The 23,036-nt window shown below is 42.5% G+C and overlaps 2 protein-coding genes and 1 pseudogene across 6 annotated transcripts in view; 2 read left to right on the forward strand and 1 right to left on the reverse strand.

The window, feature by feature from the left end:
- The window catches only part of WNT2 (Wnt family member 2), a 41,621-nt gene extending 33,181 nt beyond the window's left edge, over positions 1-8,440 (forward strand). The window contains exon 5 of the mRNA XM_032483639.1: positions 7,655-8,440. Within this exon, the coding sequence (XP_032339530.1) occupies positions 7,655-7,884 (230 nt within the window). The 3' untranslated portion in view covers positions 7,885-8,440. The remainder of the gene's footprint in view (positions 1-7,654) is intronic.
- Positions 1-23,036, reverse strand: part of ST7 (suppression of tumorigenicity 7) — a 283,140-nt gene that overhangs the window by 11,847 nt on the left and 248,257 nt on the right. The window lies entirely within an intron of this gene.
- On the forward strand, positions 13,791-19,513 carry LOC116664743 (annotated as a pseudogene).

Raw genomic sequence — 23,036 nt, forward strand, 5'->3', positions numbered from 1 at the left:
TAAGCAAAATACTTTTTACATTCAATGCTATTTTATGTTATAAGCACGATCTGTAAATCTACATTGCTTTTCAGAATATAGATTGTTAGAATTTCTACATTTTTAAGATACACTAAAAAGTACCCTAATTTGAATTAATTGACAATGGCAATCAGATTGAATTTATGAAAATTTTTTAAAAGAATTTTTTTCTTTCAAAAAGAAAGAAAATTTCAGAAAAAATTTTTTTCTTATTTTGAAGTCTTTGACATAATTTTAACTACTAACAACAAAGAATTTACCAGACATCCTTAATTTTTTTGAAAATAGTAAAAATGCATTTTAATTACCATAATAATATGTCGTAAACAAAAGAATGTTAAGGTTCTTTAAAATAATCTATTTGTCCTCATGAAACCTATTTTGTGCTGTGATAAATCCCCTTTTTAAAATATGCAAATTTCACACAAAGAGCCCTGCATTCTGCTACCTATTACTTTGGTGCTACCTCTTGCTGCCTATTGCTACTTCTACCGATCACCAGTTGGGTGGTTATGGACAAATTCTCTTGGTCTCTTAAGATATGTGTTTCACCTAGAAATTCCTAAGGTTCCTATGATTTAATATATGAATGAATGAATGACTTGTTCATTAATTTTACTCTAAGTTTGCAGTAACAGAACCTGAACTTGATGCCACAAACTCTTTCAAGTTGTTGAATTTCTTAAGTTGAATTTCTATGATTCAAAAATGTGCCACATTTCTTGTATATATTCTCTATTTGTCAAGTGAGATAATTTGAATAGAAACCAGGCTTTTAGCTAGTCTCTTCTCACCACAGTGCCTGCGGGGTTGGGTGGCCCCTCCCTGGAGAAGTGTGCCCTTATTTGGCAAGGGAAGGCTAATCTTAATTTTTAAGATACTGCTTTTAATTTAATATTTAATAAATCGGGAAACACATGTTGCCCACCTGAGCACTATGCAGTATGTAGAAGAAATATAAGACCTAACTCTGTCCTTGGGAGCAAGATGCAAGATAAATCATCAAACATTTCACAAGAGTATATGAGCCCTAATGCCCGACGCGCTAACATTACAGGACTTAGGAAGGCGGTTGAGATGAGCAAGGAGTGGACAGGGAGCACTCTGTGAAAGGTGCCAAAGCAGGCTGGAGTCTTGAAGGTTGGGAAGACATTCGATCTAAAGGACTGAGAGGAAAGTCCAGTGCAGCAGATGAGAGTAACGCTTATGAGCAAACAGTCTACACGGCTGTGACATCAGAAAGTCACTTCGGTGGGACAGCGAGGAGATGGCCTGATCAGAGGGTGCAGGTAGAGGGCAGTGGGAAATAAACTGGGGTAGGCTACTTAGTGCCAGATGTGGAAAACCTTGAAGAGCTGGACCTCAACAACTTTAATTCCAGGAGAGGATTTGCTATTTTAATGGGACATGCTTTCCTGTGCCAGTCAAACCTTTCCTACTTATTATGAAAATGTGGAATAAAATCCTCTGAGATAAGTGGAGAGACATTGCCTTTCCTCACTTTAGCTTTGCAAACCTTAGTGTGAGGAAGGGGAAGCCTTCCAAGTAGATGAATGTGCGGGGTCTAACATTTGCTTTTTAACATTCTTTTCTTCCCTCGATAAATCTGCATCGTGAATGACAACGTGTAAGTCAACCAGAGGAGAAACAGCCTATTGGATGACGGGCTTAAGTGAATCTTGCTTTATGCCCTAATGGTCAACATATGGGCCTCTGTCAGCCGGGAGTGGCAGGAATTTCCAAAGATACAGGCCCATCCATGGAGGGAGAGAGAGCGCCCTTCCTTCAGGTCCCAGACTTGTGGGTCTGGGAACTATTAGCAAAAGCCCTCTGTCCTCCTCTGCTGTCAGGAAGATGCATGTCAGTGGAGACAGAAATGTTTTCACACTGGGAACCCTGACTCCATTATTAATTTTATAGCTCCAGGGATGGGATGCTTGATTCTGTAAAGTTCCCTCAGCATTGCCCCACCAAAGGTGAGTTATGTGGTCCCAAACTTACGGGATATAGAAACTCTGATTCTTCATCCTTTTTCCCCACACATACGTGAGCTCTTGTGTGAGTCCAGGCGAGGACAACACCTGTGGGGTTCTAGCTGGAACCCACACCTTCCCCTGGGTACAGATGGCCCAAGTCTTACAGACATAGACTCTAGGTAGATGATCTGATGACAGCGTGGTGTGAGGATACTAGAAGGTGGGGCACTCTGTCTGGGGCCTGGGATCTGAACCCAGGCCAGCCGCACATCTGGGCACACTTCACAAACCTAAAGCAAAGGGAAGTCAGGGGAAAAAGCTTCCAACTTGTCACTTCTGTTAAGTAAACTGAATAAATCAAAGCATAGTAAGAGAAAACAGTCTAATACAATATAAATAATCTTTTAAATAAACATGTTAAATCAGAAGCATCTAAATATGTGTTCATCCTTTTAACACATCAAGTTGGGAGACTAATATTAGGACCATTACTCAAAAACATTTAAAAATTCTCTTTTTTGAAGTATTTTCAGAGCTAGCCACACAGGCTTTTGTAAATATTGTATGATGCAAATATTTGACCCATAAGGATCAATTTGGTTTTTGGAAATGGCTTAGAGAATCTTGGAAAGAAGTCTGGAGGGCAGTTAGGCAAGTGATCAAGCTATGTCACTTCATTTTGGTGAGATCAAATTGATGCTATGAGCTTCCCCGAACCAGAAAGTTCTGCTTAGAGACAGCTCTTCCCAGAGTCTTCAGTCGTGGTCACATCAGTGACATACATTAGAACCACCTTGAGAGCACACACGCTTTAGAGATGCGCATCCTGGTGTTGCAAAGTGATCAGTCTGCCTCCCTCCTCAAAAAGGTGACAGGAATTATCAGTACAAGAAAAATGCAGTGTAAGCTACAAACACCATGTCAGCCAGCCCTGTTCACTTTCTCCCACAACTTTAGATGTCTTAATTGTCTAAGGCATATCTTGTGCTGGAGGAAAAGTTCCCCTCCAAAAGAGTGGCATGTCAGGATCTTTGCAAGTTCTTCATTTGATAAAATAATGAAGGCAAGAACAGGAAATATGCTAAAGCAATGATCATGTACTGTTACACGTGAGCCTGCTTTCTGGGGCCTGCGGGACACGAGGCTGAGGATGACAGCGGTCAAGAGCTCCCTCTCTGGAGTTGGACAGGCCTTCTCCAAATCCTGACCCTGCCACCTGCTCGCTGTGTGATCTTGGGCAATTCACTTAACCACCCCGACCTTCCATTTCCTCATTTCCAAAACAGTGATGACAATAGTACCTACTTTATAGGCACTTATGAGAGTTAAATGAGATAATGCCGACAGAGGTTCATCACAGGGCCTAGCCTGTGTATGTGTTTCATAAATACTGGCCCCAGTTATGAGCAAAAAGGAGAGAAAGAGGATGTAAAAGAAGCAGGGGGGGTGAGGGGGACGGGAAGAAAAGAAAGGATGGATGAACTATGCTCTATCTGGCTTCAAAAATGTGAAAACTGGCCCTTCTGGGCTTAAGCGAAGTGTAGCTGGTTTTATTTCCCCAGGGGCTCTTGTTGTGGCCTTGGCAGGGTTATCAGATCATCTACTGAGTGACTCGTGAATTAATAAGTTGGTATATTATTTAGAAAAAAGAACTAAAAGTATGTCCCAAATATTCATAACTAAACAAGGGCTAGATCACAAAACTCAGTGGCTCCTTTTCAAAAAGAGCATGTGAGCACACACACACACACATCTCCACATACACACACATATACATATACACACAACACAAACATTTTACACATATACACATAAACACATATATATGCATACACACATATACACATATATATATACACCACAACACACACACATGCACACACAGTACACATACATGCATAGTCTTGATTCTTTTTATTTTAAGAATAATGGTGATGTTTTCTGTCTTGGAAAGGCTAATGGGAAGCTCCTAAGACAGCAGGGCCCTATTGCTATCAATAATATTGAGTCCTCACTATAATGTCCATAAAGGAAGCAATACCAATGAGTTTCCTGTAGCTCCTGCACTCTGGAAACACTCTTCAGGGTTTTGATAAAATGGCTCTATATTCTACTCAAAAGACAGCAAGTGTCAAAACTACCCTTCCTCCCTGCAGTCTGTCATGAGATTTAACGAGATCCAGACCCCAAAGCAGGGCCAGTTTGTGGTCCATCGCCACACAGCCTCATCCTCCCCCCTCAGTTCCCCATCCTGGTGCGCGGATCCCTCCAAGGGGCCGTTACTGCTCCTGGTGGCCCTCAGCCTTCAGAAACCCCTCTCATCTTCCTTCTCTTGGGCCCTCATTACGCCCTGTTTGATGGCCAGTGGGGAGTGGGGTGTTGGGTTAACGTTGTACCCCAGAGTTCTGGAACTGAACCCCGAGCTGTTGAGGCATCTCATCACCAGAGTCTTTGTCTCCTTTACTGAAACCACTTCTGAGTTCAGCTCCCGCTTTGTCTGCCCCACTCTGAGTTTTGACAATGTTGTGGTCACCTCACTGAGCAACCTTCTGTTCAGATGGAGTCCACTTCCGTTTGCTGCTTTTGGGGGACAAAAACCTCCATGACTGTTTTTCGCAGCTGAGTTAGACCACCAGCGTGGACCTCCTTAGGCTTCCAAGCCGCTGGGGAAAGACCACCGAGTTCCCTGTCAGTTAAAGGCCCGCAGCCCGGTTCAGGAGTGAGAGACTTGACCTCCCTGCCTGGCCCCCGTGCCCTACAGCCCAAAAGGGGATGAAGAATCCTAACAGCCTGGTAATGTATTTATATTTTGATAAATGCATATCAGTGGACATGAAGGGTGTTTATTGGTGTGCAGGGCTTACAAACAAAACACTAAAAGGTAAAAATTCACAGTTGCCTGTGAGATGGCAGGTGAGCACTTTTCACACCTCTACGGGTCATACACACCCACGGCTTTGGTTCCCACCTCTGGGCAAAAGATCTAATCTGCATCTCCATCCTGACCTCATCTTAGAGAACATCACCCACGTAAACCCAGGCCCTCCTGCCAGAAGCCTGGAACGTTCTGGACTCCTCTCCTCCTCTCAGCCATCACCCAGTTAGTCACCATGTCCCGCCGGTGCAACCCCCTCACCTCCCCTCACGTCTGGAGGTATCTCTCTCTCCAGCATCACATGGCATCCAGCCCAGGGGCAGGATCTTTGTTTTGTTCACTGATACAGCCCTAGCTCCCCAAACTGTGCCTCGCACGTAGTAGGCACTTGTTAAGTGAATGAATGGTTAACATTTATTGAGCACTTATTATGCCAGGCACTTCCAGGCAGTATCTCATTCCATCCTCACCACAGCCCTATAAGGAAGGAACTGTTTTTAATTCCAATTTGGCACAGGAGGAAACTGAAGCTTAATGAGATGAAGTAACTTGCCCAAGGTCACACAGTTGATACATGGCAAAGCTGGGATCTGAACCCTGATTCGTCCAAGCCCTAAATAACCTCACTCTACTGTCTTGAGCTTTGCAATGTTTTCACAAAACTCTATTGCTGGCTACCATGGGCCTCAGCAAATGGAGAAGTTACCTTGAAGTAGTGCAAATACCTCTCTTCATTATATTATGAGTTCCTAAGAATAGAATCCTAATTATTTTATTTCCTCACCACCACCACCACCACCAAAACCCCAAGGAGCTGCACAGTGTCTTACACATGTTTGTGTTCACTAAATGCTTATTGAATTAAATAAATGTGTCCTGTTAAGAGGCAGAATTTGGCAATGAGTCCTTTTTGCACAATCAGTAATTCTGAGTACCATCCTCATGGCTGCCCTGAACCCAGGCCCAGCTGCTGTCTCTTCTCACCCTTTGCTTCTTCAGCACGATGTAGGCTCAGGGCCATCCCTGGCTGACCCGCCTGCCACCCTGACCCCGGCCCTTTGCCATCCTTCCTGTCCTTACAAAATCCCCCTGCCTGTCTTCCTGCTGTCAGTGGCTGCATCACGCAGAGCAAATCCTGCCCTCCCTCTCCTCTTCTTGACCCCACGCCCTACTTGAATGTGGCTGCTTCCCTGGTCATTCCTGACAGGCAGGGCAACGTGACATGTATATAGATAATCGGAACACAGGGCGGATGGTGATAAACACCATCACGAGGCACTGGAGGAGTTATGAAGACAGAGAAATTCCTAGTTAAATGATGGAGCCCTGGAAAATGAAGTCACTGTCTTTTTCAACCTGATAAAAGTTTTTGTTTCTTTTTTTAATAAAGAGTGTAGCTTCTCTAGGTTTGTTGGTTATTTAGGATTGACAGTTGTGAGTAACAGAAACTAGGGTGGTTTAAGCTAAAAGGAGAAAATTATTGTAAGGATACAGAGTCTCTAGGAATCCAAAGATTGGAATGCAGCCAGACCTCAGAGAGAAATGGAAGCAGGACAAGAAAACAGTCCAGGACCTGGGCAGCATTCCCTTTCCAAGTCTTATCCTGTCTCTGCACAACTGCCTCGTTCTTGTCTCTCTGTGACCTCTTGTCCACAGACCTCCTCACGGTATGCCAGCGCTGCCAATGGCTACTGAGTTTATACTTGGTTTACGCTTGGAGTTTATACCGTCCCCATCAAGATCACAAAGCCTCAGGGAAATCTACCCGATTGGCCCAGATCAAGTCAGGTGCCCACACCTGGTCCCATCACCTGCCACCAACAGAGCTTGGGTCATGTTGTTCAACGAGGCTACCAGGCACCCTGCTCTGTGCAGGAGGGAGGAGCAGAAATGATCACTATAAGCTGAGCAGATGCTCCAGAAATGTCCACTACACTTGGTTCTGTTGTCCGATAATGCTCTTGTAAAAAAATTCTGGGTGCTTCCCTGGACATAGAACAACATCCTATCTTTGAGATTCTTTTAGAAACAAATATGTAAATATGAATTCCCATTTAGCAAACATCATCCCCCTTAACTGAGATGGTGTTCCTCTAGTCATCCCCAACAGGTTTTTTACACCAGTTTTGGTCACTGGAGACCCAGAATCCTGGATTCAATCAGGTGCCTCGCACATATCTAGATGGACCACTAGACTGAAACATGAAAGATAAGCCAGTCTGGGCGTTGCTCCGTCAAGGTCTTACCCAAATGATGCCCACTCCTCCCCTTCAGCAACCAGAGTTCTCTTGTCCTTCTCAAGAGCCAGTGCAGTCAGGTCCGGGGAGACAGAACCCCCTCCCTTAAAGGGTCCCACACCCTTGCAGATTCCAAGAGAGCTGACTTTGGCCACTGCTTCTTCACTGTGGTCCGAGGTCAGTAAAGAGGGCACAAGGACGGAGCCTTCTTTCATTCTGATCTGGCATTCAGTGACTCATCAATCCAAGGCTGGGCAGGGATAATCCAAAAAGTCTATCCAACTTTGAAGTGGATGTGCTGGAGTCAGGGTGCCCAAAGCTGATCCAAAGCTGCACATCCATCCTTCCTGGACTTGCCCTTGCTGTGCTGGCCCCCAGGTTGACACGTGCTGCGTGGGCTCACAGAATTGGTGGCACAGCCCCAGGCTGTGGTAAGGTGGCATCAGGGCTCCAGCCTGGAGGATGACCTCATAACTCTTCTCCTCCTGACGCATACTGTATTCCACTCACACCGTTTCAGTGACACCCCCTGGCTTGTCTTCCAGGCTCCCTGGGTACAGCAGGCCGTGTGTGCAACCTGACCTCCCGAGGCATGGACAGCTGCGAAGTCATGTGCTGTGGGAGAGGGTATGACACCTCCCACGTCACCCGGATGACCAAGTGTGAGTGTAAGTTCCACTGGTGCTGTGCTGTGCGCTGTCAGGACTGCCTGGAGGCCCTGGATGTGCACACGTGCAAGGCCCCTAAGAGCGCCGACTGGGCAGCCCCTACATGACCCCAGCGGAGGTCACCATCCACCTCCCCTCCCGCAAGGACTCCGTCAGATCTGCAAGGACACTGGCCTTTGGGTTCTCTCTGGGAGATGCTTCGTAAGGCACGTGGCCTTTGTCTCTACGGAAGCCCCTTCTCCCTCCCTTGGGACCCAGGGACTGGGGCCACACACTGCACATTAAGCATCGCCTATTCTCTCTGACTGCCAGCACACCTCTCCTTGGTCATGACAGGCTGTTAGAATGGGCGGGGGTGGGCCCAGATCACTGCCTCCATCCACCTAGACACTTCCTCTTTCTAGAGTAGTTGGCCAGAGGGAAAAAGAAGGCCCCAAAGGAACTTCCTCTGTGTTTTCCAACAAATGTTGACAGTAAAGAAATTCCATACATCCCTCTGGAGGGTAAAGAAAGCAGGATCAACCCCCACTGAGTTCACTTTAATTCTTGAAAAGACCAAGCAGGGCTTTTGCCTGATCAAGTGGTTTTCGCAGCCACCACCTCTGGGGTAACTGGTAATTGGCTGGAGAAAAATGACTTTCAATAAACTTTAGGTTTCAAATGCATGTGTTTCAAGGCATTTGTTGCCATATTAAAATATGATGTGACAAGGTGGGTCTGTTGTCCTTTGGTCCAGTTTGGAATCTTTGCAAGAGCAAAAGCCTCAGAAAGTGATTGCTTTGCATTACTGTCTGCTCCAAGTAAAGACCCTTTTAGGGAATGAGATCACCAAGAATCTGAAGGGAATGAAAAAGAAGACAAATGACCTGGCAGTATTCTGTAGCTATTGGGTGAAGATGGAGGAAAGTAACCTAGTGAGTGGAATGTCAGAGAACGTGTCTGTATAGATAAGGGGGGAATAAAATTCCTATCTGATATGATGCAGGTGGCCCATGGAATTTTGTAACTGAAACGGCTTTGAGAATGGAAACTTTGGGGATGACAACCGAAATGCTGAACGAGAGGTTTCCAGAGCGAGGTCATGCCTGGACAGCCTCTACCATAAGCAGATGCCTGAAAGAAGTTGGCCATGTGTGCAAAGGGGCATCAGCTAGTATCCGTCCACCTTCACACACGTTGTAAAGACCTGTCATATTTAATTGTGTTCACTGGATGCTTCCAAGATGACTAGAAGCCATAGCCTAAAGCAAATGACACAGCCTTGCTTATAAAGTTGGTAACCCTAGCGTATTATATTGCAAACCAATCGTAATTCAGAGACTATATTTAAGGGCCCCAGCTGTAATTATGGGACTATCAACATGCAAACTGTGGCCGGCTCCTGCCATGAGCCAAAAGACGACATCCCGGGAAAATGGAGAGGCTGCTTGCTTCATTTGATGTATTAAAGGAAAGAAAGGTGAAGTCCACGAAGCTACTTCTCATCTCCTGTCCAGTTAGGTTCCTGTTCTAAACATGATCTCGTCACAGGGCTGCGTTAACCAACAGGATGGTTATTACACGCATCTGGGGTCAGATCACGGATGCTTGCTTGCCCTTTGATACTGTGGCCTTTCAGTTCTCTTTCCTTGCTTTAGAGCAGGACATTCAGACCAAGGCTCATGGAAATCAGCTTTCTAGTGCTTTGTCATAATGATATTTGCCTCCTAGTCTTCTTTAAAATGATGGAATTCGTCTCTTTTCCCTCACTCCAAAATCCTGAAATTAGTTGTCTTATTTTTCCAAAGTGGCTCTTCCTTCCTTTCATTCTATGGATTCAGAGGGTGGGGGGAGTGGAGCATGATGGTAGCTGCTCTGAGCCCAGATGGGTCTCGGGGGGCGAGTGGGAGGCAGAGCAGGCAAGCCTGGTCTTAGTAACACTGACACTTGCTGTGGGAGGATGGAGGGGCTCTCTTGGGGGTCCCAATGCCATCAGCCCCCTTTCCTATTGAATGAACTCTGAAATCATAAATCCATGGGTGTATCTGGATGTGGAAAGGATCTGAGAGGACATCTTCGCTCCCCTCAGTCTGTATCGGGGGAACAGACCAAGAGAGGTGAAGGGATGTGTAAAAATACCAGTCATTACCCCCAACACTCCCACAAAGAGGATCACACTGTAAGAGTCTTCAAGAAATTTAAGCACTTTACCTGTTAAATGAAACTACTTTGTCTCAAAACTGACTCAGTGGATTCTAAATAATTTTAGCATCCTGAAGGGACGTTCATTATTTGTTTGTTTTATTCTTGGGATGTTTAGATCTGACTTTCCTTTTATGCTGAAATGCATTCTTCCTGATAAGGAGCAAGGAGACAAGCCACGCCCATGCAGACACCTGCACACGTGGTTCTCATCTGTACGAGGGACTGGACTGTGGCAACCAGCTCAAGTGGCAGTAGATGCAGCTAACATGGAGGGTGAAATAAGAGAGTGAGATATTTTTATCTGCTTTTACTTCTGAAAGAGAAGAATCTCCCAATTTTTCAAAAGCTGAACATTTCAAACTCATTTTCTTTAAAGCCTGGTAAAGAATCAATATTTCATGATTTTAAAAGATACTAAACTCTTCATTATTTGAGACTTTTAAGGGAATATATAGCATGAATTACCCAAAATAAAATAATGAGAGAACCATTCAGGTCAGATCTCCTTGCAGATTCCCTCCCAATAAAAATCTTATTATAAATTGAAGTTTTCTGGTCCAAGTTGATGCCCGTTGATTTTCTGCCATATCTGAAAACGTTCCACACAGTAGGAGATCTTGACTAGTTCACTGGCATTTTCTTCAATAAAGATAGAGTCTGACTGTGACTTTGAGCCTCAGCAAATGGCTTGTTTTCTTCAACAGACTGGTCAGGTCTGTGGTGCTGACCAGTCTTTGTATCTATGAACACACCTTGTCAAGGTGCATTCTAGTTACAGCATCCTGGACCGCTGTTCCTGCTCTGAAGGTGGTAACCCCCTGCCTTGAGAGACCAGTTCATCCCCTTAAATGGCTTAAACTCAAGCACAAAAGCCCCAGCTCTTTGCCCTTCTGGGATATGGGAGTCCTGGCGTGTTATGGGACCACAGGTGCTTCGGGATGGAAGGGGAGGAGGCACAGGGCAGACATGGACTGTCTGCTCACCCTTATATGAGTGTTACTAGATTGTGGCGAGCATCCCACAAGGATCCATCCTACGGCATTTTAGTTCACGTGCACCCGGATCGCGGGAGGGGGAGTCAGAGGAAAGAGCCAGGAAGCTGTTCCCCAGTGACCAGCTGAGTCTAGGGATGATGGAGGGTGGCTTTTTCAGCTCTGTGGGTAACCTCTACACCTCCCTCTGCTGTTGCTACCCTGTCCCCTCTCAGCACCTACTTCCAAGGCACCTGGAGGCCCCTGAGCCTCTGGGCCTCAGGCTGGCGCTCAGATGTCCATACCTGTTGTGCAGCCCTGCTCTAGGTGGCCCACGTTCATTTTAAGAGCTGTTTTCAATTGTCACAACCATATGCCTTTTTATAGGAGTTATTACAAAGCTTGAAAACATCAGGTATCACATTTCTTTTACAAAGACGGTAGCTTTAAAGTCAGAAAATTCAACTTCACGTTGGCTTTTCTCAGCCTTATTAACTTATGAAGGAATACTTACATTGCTTCTACGTGACCTGCAGCGGCCCCTCCCTCTCAGAGGCAACCAGCATGACCATGCATGTCCGGGAGCCTGATGGCACTTTCAGGCCAGGATATGGTTATGACTTCTCATTTATTCAAGACTGGCCCGGGGCTGGTGTGGTCTCGCTCAGCTAAAGAACATTCATCTCCCCTCTTGCCCACTCTCAAAATAAAGGCTCAGAGAAGTGTCCAGTAGACCAGAACCATTCTTTTGTGTCTATTTACTGTACTCCAACCTGAGTTTCCTTATCTTAAGAGCCAGAGTTGTAGTCTCAACAAATAGACCTCACAGTTCCAAAGCTGGTAAATTGCTTTTGTCAGGTCTGCACTGACTTTCTGCAAAGCAGCCCACTGGTGCAAGCTGACAGCCAGGGTATGCTGATTTTGACCTGCTCCTCACCTGGGCAGAGAAAATTTTCACTCATCCATGAGCATGTTTACATTTTTCTGGGGATCAGCAAGGTGACAGGTGGTTTGCAAAGCCCAACATGATTACTATTTTTCTAAATCATAGTTGCTTCAGCTTGAGTTTTTTTTCCCCGATAGTCACATGGATTCCTGTTTAACCAAACCGCCCAATTCCACAAGCTAATAAAAGTGTCACACAGATTGTTACAAAGAACTATTGTTATTTACAAGTCTACGTTTTCTGTGAAATCAAAATATAATAAAGTGAATTTCTGGTGTTGACTCTTATTTTAAACTTGGGATAGTCTTGCCAAACTCTTCAGTGAAAAGAAATCCCTGCAGGTTTGCAAATTATCTCCTTGATCTTTTCTCAGGACCACACTTTACAAAAGTTGATTAAGAGGCGTCTTTCAAGTTCGTAAAGATTTTCAGGGAAGGCAATTGACTTCCCTTACTGAGGACCACTCTTGTGAGTTCACAGGTAAGTCTTATATTCCAGATTGAGAAATTATTCCATTTTCACTGGTGATCTCCTATGGTTGCCATCTTAGTGTCTGTCCCCTCTTGGTGTCAGCGTGCTTTGGCAGTGTTTGTAAACTCAGGGTCTCTCCACAGCTGCTAGACCCACCCTGTACAACTGTTTTCCATACAGGTGCTTGCTCTCAGCTGTGATTTTTTTTCCTCAGCCTGATTAAAAACATACAAGATCCCTCACCCCTTTAATGAGATCTGTGCATCCCGATTGTGTGTGCCCCGTACATACAAGCAGCAAAAGCTCAGAAAATGGAAACAAATTCTCCTCCAGCAAGGGAAATCCACTCTCCCATTTTCTCTTCCCCAATGAACTATGTTTTGGGGTGACCTGACTAAGCAAAGTGCTGACTGGACTTTGAACACCCCAAGGTGACCAGCCCCTGGTCAGGCTACTCCCTGTCCCTCTGGGATTCACAATGCCTCCCTGGAAACTCCTACACTTAAATGATCTGAAGAAGAGGTGGCAATGCAACACGTGTCTGTTGCATTTTTCTAAGTGCATTTCTTCCAAATATTTTTGCCCAGACATTGTCAATGAAATGTCCCTTTCATCTAAGCCTTTGTGTGAGAGGGCTGGCCTATGCATTGTAGGATCTTTAGAAGCAACCTTGGTCTCTGATCACTGGATGCCAGCAGCAACTCCCCTGCTCCCCAGATGTGACAAGCAAAAGTGTCTCCAGACGTTGCCAGATGTCCCCTGTGGGGTGGGGGTGGGGGGCAGCAAGGGTGATAGTGGAACCGTTCCCAGTTGAGAACCACTGATCTAAGTCCTCTATTAAAAGGGAAGCCTTATGTAGTCCTGCCATGTTCAGCCAGGACACCTCACTGGGAGTGTTAGCTCCACGGGATTAATGTTCAGTGTTAATGTGTCAGACCAGCTGGGAAGGGACGTTTTGGAAAGGGCGCAGTCATAGAACCCAGGGCAGAATGAGCCAGTCTGAGACATGAAGGTCACTCAGGCCTACACTGTGTGTCCTGGGAGGGCAGGAAGGCACGAGACTTCTGGGTGTCTGAAGACGGGAATTGAAGGAAGGAGGAAAGGTCAGCAAGGAGAAACAATAATGCGGTTTTACAAGCTGGAGGCAGAATTCTTCTTAGAAACTCCTCAGTTTCCCAACACTCAGTCAGGGATAAAAAGCCCCAGGATATGGCCTGAAAAGAGTGAGAACGCTCCAGCTCTGCCTAACAAAGTTGAGTAATTTTGAGTTTCTCAGGACAGAGGGAGGGTAATAGTCAAGTGGGAGCACTGCAAAATGGACAGAGTTTGTTTCAAACAAAGAGATAGAATTTCCAGTTGAAGGCCAGGCTGGGTATCAGCTGCAGCTTGTTCACTGCGCACACACACTGCCAGCTGTCCCTGCTGCAGGAACCCTAGACTCATGTGGGTGGTGCTTCAGTGGAGTGGAAGAATTCAGAGAGCTGCCCAGCACACGCCAACACAGGTGGGAAGGGACCAGCGTGCGCTGGACGCACATGGGGTAAAGTGGAGAGAGAGCAGCCTGTAAGAGGCAAACTGAAGGTGGCTGGAGAACTTGGGGCAGATGACAATGGGTGAAAAGAAGAAAACAGAAAGCCTGTCTTCTTTTACTTCACCGTTTTTCATGCACCAAACGGGATTTATAGTAGGCTACCCAAAGAAGTGAAGAACAGACAAGAACCACTTGGATGAACAAAAGAACTCTTCATCTGTTCCTTCATGCTATGACCCAGTTCTAGATAACACAGCATGATTAAAATCTGATCAACATGATCAATTTACCATTTAGACTATTTTGGGTCTCAACTTGAGTTCTGAGTACTGACTAACCCTGTGAAAGCCCCTGTAATTGAATCATAGGCTCTGGATTTCCCCAGACAGTCCACACAATCCTATCTGAACAGAATCGCAGGCTTTCCTAAGCTCCACCGATGAGAGGAATCACATTACTGCCCAGAAAACCAACGCAAGTAATTAAATGACGAAGATGCATCCAGTATCCACTCAGCCGGCTTGCTCACATGGTGACTTGGGCAGAGGCTGGGGAGCCTGGCAAACCCATCTGCCAATGGTTAGGGGCTTCGCGTTCCAGCTGGAGGTTGCACACTGGCCAAATAGCAGGAAGTACAGAAAATGAAACATGAATTAGAGTCTCCCCAAATCTCCCCGCTCATATCAACTTTGGCATCTGCCCCTTGATCACTATTCTGTAATAGTAATGAAGTCTTCATGAAGGGTCTTGAACTCAGAGTTGTCATTGTGGAATTGTGCTTAATCAAGACAGACATTCTCAGTAAGAGTCCATCCAACGGGAAGGAGAAAGGAGTCCGGGTTTAATTTTCCTATATATTACCGTGACTATAAACAATGCCTTATCTTCTCATGAAATAATAAGCACTCATGTTTTTTAAAGTATTTACACCAGCCCTTGGAGATTTTATTAGAATCGTGATTCACAGATGAGAAATCTTCCTCCTCTAAGGCAGGAAAAATTACTGGAGGAAGAATTACTCAGTAGGCTGTCTATACAGACAAATGAATCTGAGTATGTCTCCTGGCTGTTAACCATTCATTCATTGGTGATTTTCATTTATTTTCCCTGAACTGAATGAATGATGGGGTCAAGATGATTGCTCTGTTTTGCATACTGTAGACGTATAATTTTAAATAGTTTCTGAAAATCCTGTTGTTCTGTCACGTGACTATGGGACTTCACCAGCGCAGTGAGGTCTCGTGATGCTTCCAGGATCTTGAGGATGAGAATTCACTGACTCACCGAATGTCACATTTGAAAGGAACATTGCACATAATTTATTCCCACCTCTACATTTTATTCATGAGAAAACAAATTTCATGGTTCGCACTGTGATGTAAGCAAGACGCTCTGAATCATCTTCAGGGAAGAACAGTTATTATTCATCCCATCAGTCTGTACTGGGTCTCCTGTGAGTCAGCCGCTGAGCCGGATACTGGAAGTGCAGCAGTGACTGAGACGTGCCCTTGCTCCGAGCCTTCCGGGAGGGCTAACACAGAACACACGTATTTTACTTCTTACTATACAAGCACTTTCACACGCATGGTTGGATCTAGTCCTTAGAACCACCCTTAGATATAGATATGATTCTTTTTTTTTTTTTCCAGTGAGGCGTAGGAGAGAGATTTCAGAGAGTTTTAGTGATTTGCCCAAGATCATAAAAAGGCTTACAAAAAGCAGAGTTCGGACTCAAATATTTGTCTTCCAGCTCACTCCAGTGTCCTCTCCAGTACGCCTGAGAGCTCTCTGATTAAAACTTAATGAAAAGTATTCTGTCCAATGGGCTAGTGAAAACAATTTAGTGGATTCCGTGACCGTATTTTCCAAACAAAAATGAGGATGTGTGGACTGCCAAAGGATTTCTGATTTCATTTATGTGCAATCCAGACAGCCATATGTAAAAAAGCTTTATCAGAAACTGACTTTTAGTTATACATTCAGCAAGGCACTTTTATTTAAAATAAAATAGTTTTGAGAATCTTAGAGAAAATCTGAGATTTCTGGTCATAAGAAACTTATTTTCTCTCTCATGTGGAAAATTAATCCACAACTCAAGATAGTTAAAAAATACTGTGTATCGATTAAAACATGGTATGAATTATGATTTATCAAGAGTATTCACTAAATCCCTATCTAATGTTTGATTACTCAGGTTGATTAACATGTCAATAATTTTTAAAAGTATTTTTCATAATAGTGCTGCCCTTTAACCCAGAATAAGGGAGAAAAAAATTTCAGAATTATATTCAAATATAAGAATATATTTTAAGATATTTTAAAGGCCCAAAGTGCTTATAAATATGATATTAGTGTCTATTAGCAATAGTATCTTTATCTTGCTTAACATGACATATGTGTGGCCCTTCTCTCCAGAAAGCAAACTGGGAAGACCTGTGTAATCCTAGATTATTAGATAATGTTTTAGGAACAACAAGTGGTCTCTCCTCTACCTTCTGGTCTAGAAACAGTCCAGCAGGGCTGAGTAATACATCACTGGCACTGATGTCCAATTGATTTCTAATCTATAGCTTGCTTAGTCTAGCTTTGCAGTTGGGATTGCTTCCGATGGTGGCCAAACTAGCAAAAGGAGAGTCTCTTCAGAATGTAAAGGAACCAAGGATGAGTCCTACATGACTATCTGAGGAGTATAGGAGAGCAAGACAGAATCTTTGTCCAAATCGAATCTTAAACCATGGGTCAGGGGAGAGGGTGGAGAATTTCTATTACAATTATTCTAAAAGTGTATGGAACAGATTTACACTCATGTTTATTTGTGATGAAAAAAAATAAACTGTCCCCAGATATGCATTTTAATTTGTGAAAAAACTGCTGATAAATGTGAGATCATGGAGAAGGTGGTCCTTAAGATAAATAAGTAAATAAAATCTAGGGAGTGTTATCCTGCCTAGAATGTGATTCATTCTTTTGGAGCACTAGATAGAGTGAGGTGATGTCCAAAAGCAATTTTCATATTTCTTGGACATGTTAGCATTTTTCCTTAGAACAACTATAGCAGAATCAGATCCCTAGGTAAATTATATGGACAACTACAAGGGGAAAAAACTCACCCCCAAATGTCATTTTCCTTTCACTGTCCTTGAATGGGGACTAAAATTCTCACCATTACCAATGCTGCCTGGGGATAAGGAAATTTTCTTAGGAACTTTTCTTTTAAAATGCATGAATGTTGTTAAGCTTTATTCCTTAATTTAACAATGATTTATTCAACAAACATCTGGCACATTTTAGCATCTACCAAATGGTATTTTCTCTAGTTTTGCCACAACAGCATTGAAAAGGTAGATGAAATAAATGAGACGTCTATTTCTGGTAATACGGTAGACTAAATATACCCAAAAGAAGCCTCTTGCTGCAAAATGCCTAGAAATTCAACATAAGGTAAAATAAGCAAACTTCGAAATGTGTAAGTGAATTCTCCCCACCTCTCCCTTCAAATACAGGAAAGCTCCAAAGGCCAAAAATAAAGAGGAAGCTGAAAATTCAAGTTTTGGTGCCCTGGTGGCAGTTTCCTAATCTCTCTCTCTAGAAGATTGGGTGTTAAAGGCCATATCAAAGCAGGAAACAAGGTTTCGAGCCTTCCTGAAGTGAGGAATTCGAATATAGGACACAATGTCCAATCCTTTCCCACACAAAGTCAGACCCCTCAAAGGGCTATACATTCAAAATAGAAAGAATCTGACCACTAGCACAGGGAATCAACTGGGAGCTTGTTTGCTATGAAATGAAATTAGGGTAGGGAAAGACAAATCAGTCAATTAAAATAAATTTACAGCTCTGACCATTTACAACTACCAGCCTCTCCTCAGCTTAGTTTGATGTTAGAATTTATATAACTTGTATATTTCAAGAATTGCCCATCTAAGAAATTAACCTAAAAAAATTCTAGGTTGAGGTGCCTAGCAGATACAAAAACGAAACCTTTCTGCAGGTCACATTTTCAACCAGGCTGCAGAGGATTCTCAAAGGTAAAACTTCACCAAACCTCAGTTTATAATCTAAAACTACAAAACAGGCCACAGAATAAGCCTCCAAGAGTCACAGAAAAAACAGACCATAGACTTAGATACTCAAGAACATCAGATAATATCTAACTACTATATATAAAATAGATAAACAACAAGGTCCTGCTGTATAGCACAGGGAACTATAGTCAATACCTTGTAATAGCCTAGAATGAAAAAATATGAAAAGGAATATATTTATGTGTGTGTATGTATAACTGAATCACTATGCTGTACACCAGAAATTAACGTAACATTGTAAACCAACTATACTGCAATAAAAAAGAATATCAGATGATAAAATTGTTATACACAGACTATAATACAAATCTGTTTAGGGATGATAAAATAAAATTCAAAGTGAATAATAAACATGAATAAGGCACATAATACTTAAAGGAAAAAGATTAAGCTAAAAGATAATTGAAAAACAATTTTAAAAAACACCAAGAAATTAAAAATATGAGCACTGATGTTAAAAAAGTTAAGTGATTTTCTACCTGTGGCCACAGCTGAGGGAGCATCGTTAAAGCCTTCCTTCTGCTGCCATCATGTCTAATTCAGTCTCTCAAAGAGCCTGAAGAGCTGCATAAGCTTTTTATCAAAGGTTTGAACTTTAAATAAACCAGTGAGAGCCTGAGGAGCCGTGGGGAACACCGACAGGTTGTGTGGTAATGGAAGACCCAAGTACCAAGCACTCCACAAGCTTCGGGTGTTTGAAGTAAGCCCCTGTGGTGCAAGCAGATGCATCATGCATGCAAGGCCACACGGGTGGAGGGAAGAGATGTGGACCAGAGAAGGCTGTCTCAAGAGGAAGTCTTCAAAGACCAGGTGCTCAGTTACCTATGAAAACGCCTTTGACAGTAGCATTGAAGAAGACACTGAAGAGCTTCATGTAAGAGCTTCTGAGCAGTATAGGAAGTGTGAAATGACTGAAATCATTACTGACTACGGTAGTGACAAGAAGAGAGCCTTTGCTTTTGTAACCTTCAGGGACCATAACTCCATAGATAAGACTGTCATTCAGAAATACCTACCATATTGTGAATAGCCATAACTGTGAAGCAAGGAGAGGCCTGGCTAAGAGATGGCCAGTGCCTCATCTAGGTCAAAGTGGTTCTGAAAACTTTGGCAGTGGTTGTGGAGGTTGTTTTGGGGGAATGACGACTTTGGTCACGGAGGAAACTTCAGTGGATGTGATGGCTTTGGTGGCAGCCTTGTTGGTGGTGGACTTGATGGCAATGGTGGATTTGGTAATAATGGAAGCAGTTTTAGAAATTTACATCAATCAATCCTCAAATTCTGGAGCCATAAAAGAAGGAAAATTTGGAGGAAGAAGCTCTGGTCCTTATGATGGTGAAGGCAAACACTTCACCAAACCACAAAACCAAGATGGTGTTCTAGCAATACAGGTAGTTGTAGCAGTGGGAGAAGACTTTAATTACAACCAAGAAAAAAAGCTTAACAGAATAGAAGAGTCAGAGGTTACAGGTTACAATAAGTTTGTGAATGCAGTCAACCATAGGGGCAAGCCTAACTGCTACCAGAAAAAAAAAAAAAAGGACTGTATTTGAGATTTACTATGTAACCAGTATTTTAGTTCTGATCTGTGGAAAGTACAAAGCATTCCAACAAAAAGTTATAAGGTAGGCGTTTTTGTTGTCATTCACATGTTGTTGATTGCTAAATGTAATACTGTGATCATAATGCTCATTAAATGTGTCTTTAAAAAAACTCAATGAATGTGGTGAATAGAAAAATAGATAAAGCTAAAGAGAGTTAGTAAAGCAGAAGATAGACTTAAGGAGATTACTCAGAATGCTGTCCAAGACATAAATAAATGGAAAATGTGAAAGAAGTTAAGAGACATGGAAGATAGAATGAAAACCTCTATTATATGTTTAATAATAGGAATTTCAGAAAGAAAAAAGAGAAAATGGGAAAGATGCACATTTTCCACAATGGATGATAAGTATAAACCTTTAGTTTTAAGAAGCACTAGTTCCAAGTAGTAAAAACAAAATAAATCCACATCAAAAAATATTGTAGAGAAAGTGCAGAGAGTAGAAAAGAAGAGAAGATAATAAAAGCTACCAGGGAGAGAAGACAAGTTACCTACAAAAGACCGAAACGCAGACTTTTCCAAAGCAATGAAACAAGAAGGCAGTGGAATATTTTCAAAGCCCTGAAAGAAAACAGATATCAAGCTATAAATTTATATCCAGCTGAAGTATCACTAAAGAACAAAAATAAAATTAAGACATTTTCAGACAGACAAAATCTACCAAGATAGATCCTTTCTATAGGAACTTCGGGAGAAAGAAAATATATTCCAAAAAAATGCAAGATGAAATGTTGAGCAAAGAAATTTGTACACATGCAGTTAAATTTACAGTAACGGATATATGAAAATAAATAGTAATTACTAATGTCTGGTAGCAAAACAAGATGACATAAATATTGGCAACAATATCCAGATGGGAGGGGAGTGATAAAATTTAAGCATTTTAAGTTTTTTGTATTTTTGAGGAGGGTAGAAAAATTAATAAACTTTAGATACTGTTAAGTAAGCATGTTAAAATTTGAATGATAACCATTAAAAATGCATAATTTCCTGTCTAGTAAAGGGATAAAAATAATTTTTAAAACTCTTTAATCAATCTAAGAGGAGAACAGATTTGTAGGCGTGGATGTGGGGAGGTCTTAGATGGAGAGTGGGGACACTGCTAAGGATTCTATTACTCGCAATAGCAATAAAAAATATCTAGTTATAAAAATAATTACTGTACAGAACTATCAGGAAAAAACCCCAATAATCTTTAGTAATGGAAATAAGAGATACTTTGAATGAATGGAGAGATTACCATAGAAAGACCTAATATTGTAAAATATCAACTTTTTACTAAAATTAATCTACAAAGGTACAATTCCAATACAAGACCAGCCAAGGATAATTACAATTATTTCCTTTAGGAAGGACCTCTCCCTGCACCAGTTTTCCTTCTCACTTCTCACTTTTGACTCAACCATAGAGCACGAGGCATGCAGCAGATATTCAATAAATCAATATTCTTTTAAAATAAAGAAATGGATAAATGAATGATTCAACTGTTCTGCAAGCAATTTCTGATGTATACTCTTAGAAAAATCCCCATCAAGCATGGTACATACATGTCAATGTATATCAAGATAATACCCAATTTTGAATCTATCTGCCTAAGTATGCACTTCAATCTCTTGCCAAGGACATTTTGTGAGTTGATTAAAATTGGCTAATTACTGTACAAGTTTTCCTGAGACACATATAGATGACAATTTTGACATCTTAGTGTTAATCTGATTAAAAAATAACCCACACTAATTAAAACATAGGAACAGAAAACCGTTACTCATTAAATACTTTCTAAACACTTCTTAAAGTCAACAAAACTCCGATTTTATATAGTAATTTTTGATAGCTCCCTATTTATTGTGTGGCACAGGAGGTGTCTTCAAGTAAATCTTCCAATGTATAAATATAATGACCCAGCCACAAAAGCATCAGAAATTCACACCCCGATTAATTTCCTGTAGACGATCAAAAAGATCTCAAATGCCTAATGGTCCCCTGAGAGCTGGTTGTCATGAAACACATAAATTTTAGCATATTACTAAGAACTGTATTCCCCCATACTCTTTTTCACTACTCCCATTGCAAATGAGTAACTGGATCTTGAAAGCTAGTATTACTCATATAACCCTCTTTACCAGCTTTACACACTTTCCCTCAATTTATTGCTTGGTTATCTACGTATCCAAAATAGCAGAAATTCAGGATCTCTTTCTTGGGGCTCCCACCTCAAATTGTCCAAGAACTGAACTAATTGTATGGGGCTGTAAGAACACTAGCTCAAGGACGAGGTGATACCCTGCTGGGCCAGATCCCTGTACAATCCAAAGCTCACACTTGGGTCTCAAGGGTATATAGTTCTTTTCATTTTCACTCACATACTCAGCCATTGTTCTCAAAGAGTGACAACACACTTTGGTTCTTCAGCCTCACCTATGTGTTTTGCTGGACCCTTCTTGGAGCCTGCATCACCTCTTAAGAAATTCCCCTTGGGGGCTCTTGGGAATCTTCTCATGCCAGCAGATACTTGTTAGTACCACACGCTTAAAAACAGGTTTCTCTAATTTCAACTTTCAGAAAGAAGAGCATGGGGTCTGGCATCCATTCCCGACCAGAAGCCTCCAGGGGTCTTTCTGCAAACTGATAAGCCACAGGAATTTTGTAAAGATTCTGTTACATCCTCTCCCCAGGGTAAGGAGAGTCTAGTGCCTTCTTATCAGCATAACTAGGGCTGGGAACACAAATGATTCCTCTCCTAATGAAATTCTGTTCCAAACTGATTTGTGTCTACATTTCTATAACAAGTAGTTACAATACCCAGATACGTGAGCTTCAAAAGCTAGTCTGTGCCCTGTGCTTCCAGGTAAGATGCTGTAGATTGGGAGGGCCAAGCCTCCTGCTGTGACAACTCCAAAAAAAAGTCCTTCACTTAGCTTCCTTGCCTCCAGGCCACAGCCTCTCTATCAACTAAAGCTTCCCAGCCCTCTAGGTAGGAATTTTGTGTTAAAGATACTGTTTTTAGATACAAATGGCCCTTTTTAAACACACCCCAAGCATCCCCTAAGGGCTCAGGGAAGAAGCAACTATCTGTTTCAACACTAGAGGAAAAACTGTGTTGAACTGTGTGATCAGAGCTCCACTCTCTCCGTATTTTTATAAGGGAATTTCAAGGGTAATTTTGATTATACTTCATTATGATCGTCCTCTGGGTGAACTGGAGCTCTCCTGCGCTTGGACCACTTAAGTGTGATATGCTGCCCCTCCAAGAAGGGCGGTCATACACATAACCTATCTCTCTCAGAGAACCATGGTACCCGCATGAAATTAGATCGGGTGGCAGTCTTGCTCTTCTCATCTAAGTCTAATGGAAATTTTACATATGTCTTTGTTAGTTGAGGCTATGAAGATCCAAAATGCCTACTGGGCTATGTCTCTACTGGCCAAGCAGAGATCTTTCCCTCTCTGGACTCTTTGTCTTGCAAG

This window comes from Camelus ferus, chromosome 7, assembly GCF_009834535.1.
Source record: "Camelus ferus isolate YT-003-E chromosome 7, BCGSAC_Cfer_1.0, whole genome shotgun sequence".
In the NCBI taxonomy this organism is placed as follows: Eukaryota; Metazoa; Chordata; class Mammalia; order Artiodactyla; family Camelidae; genus Camelus; species Camelus ferus.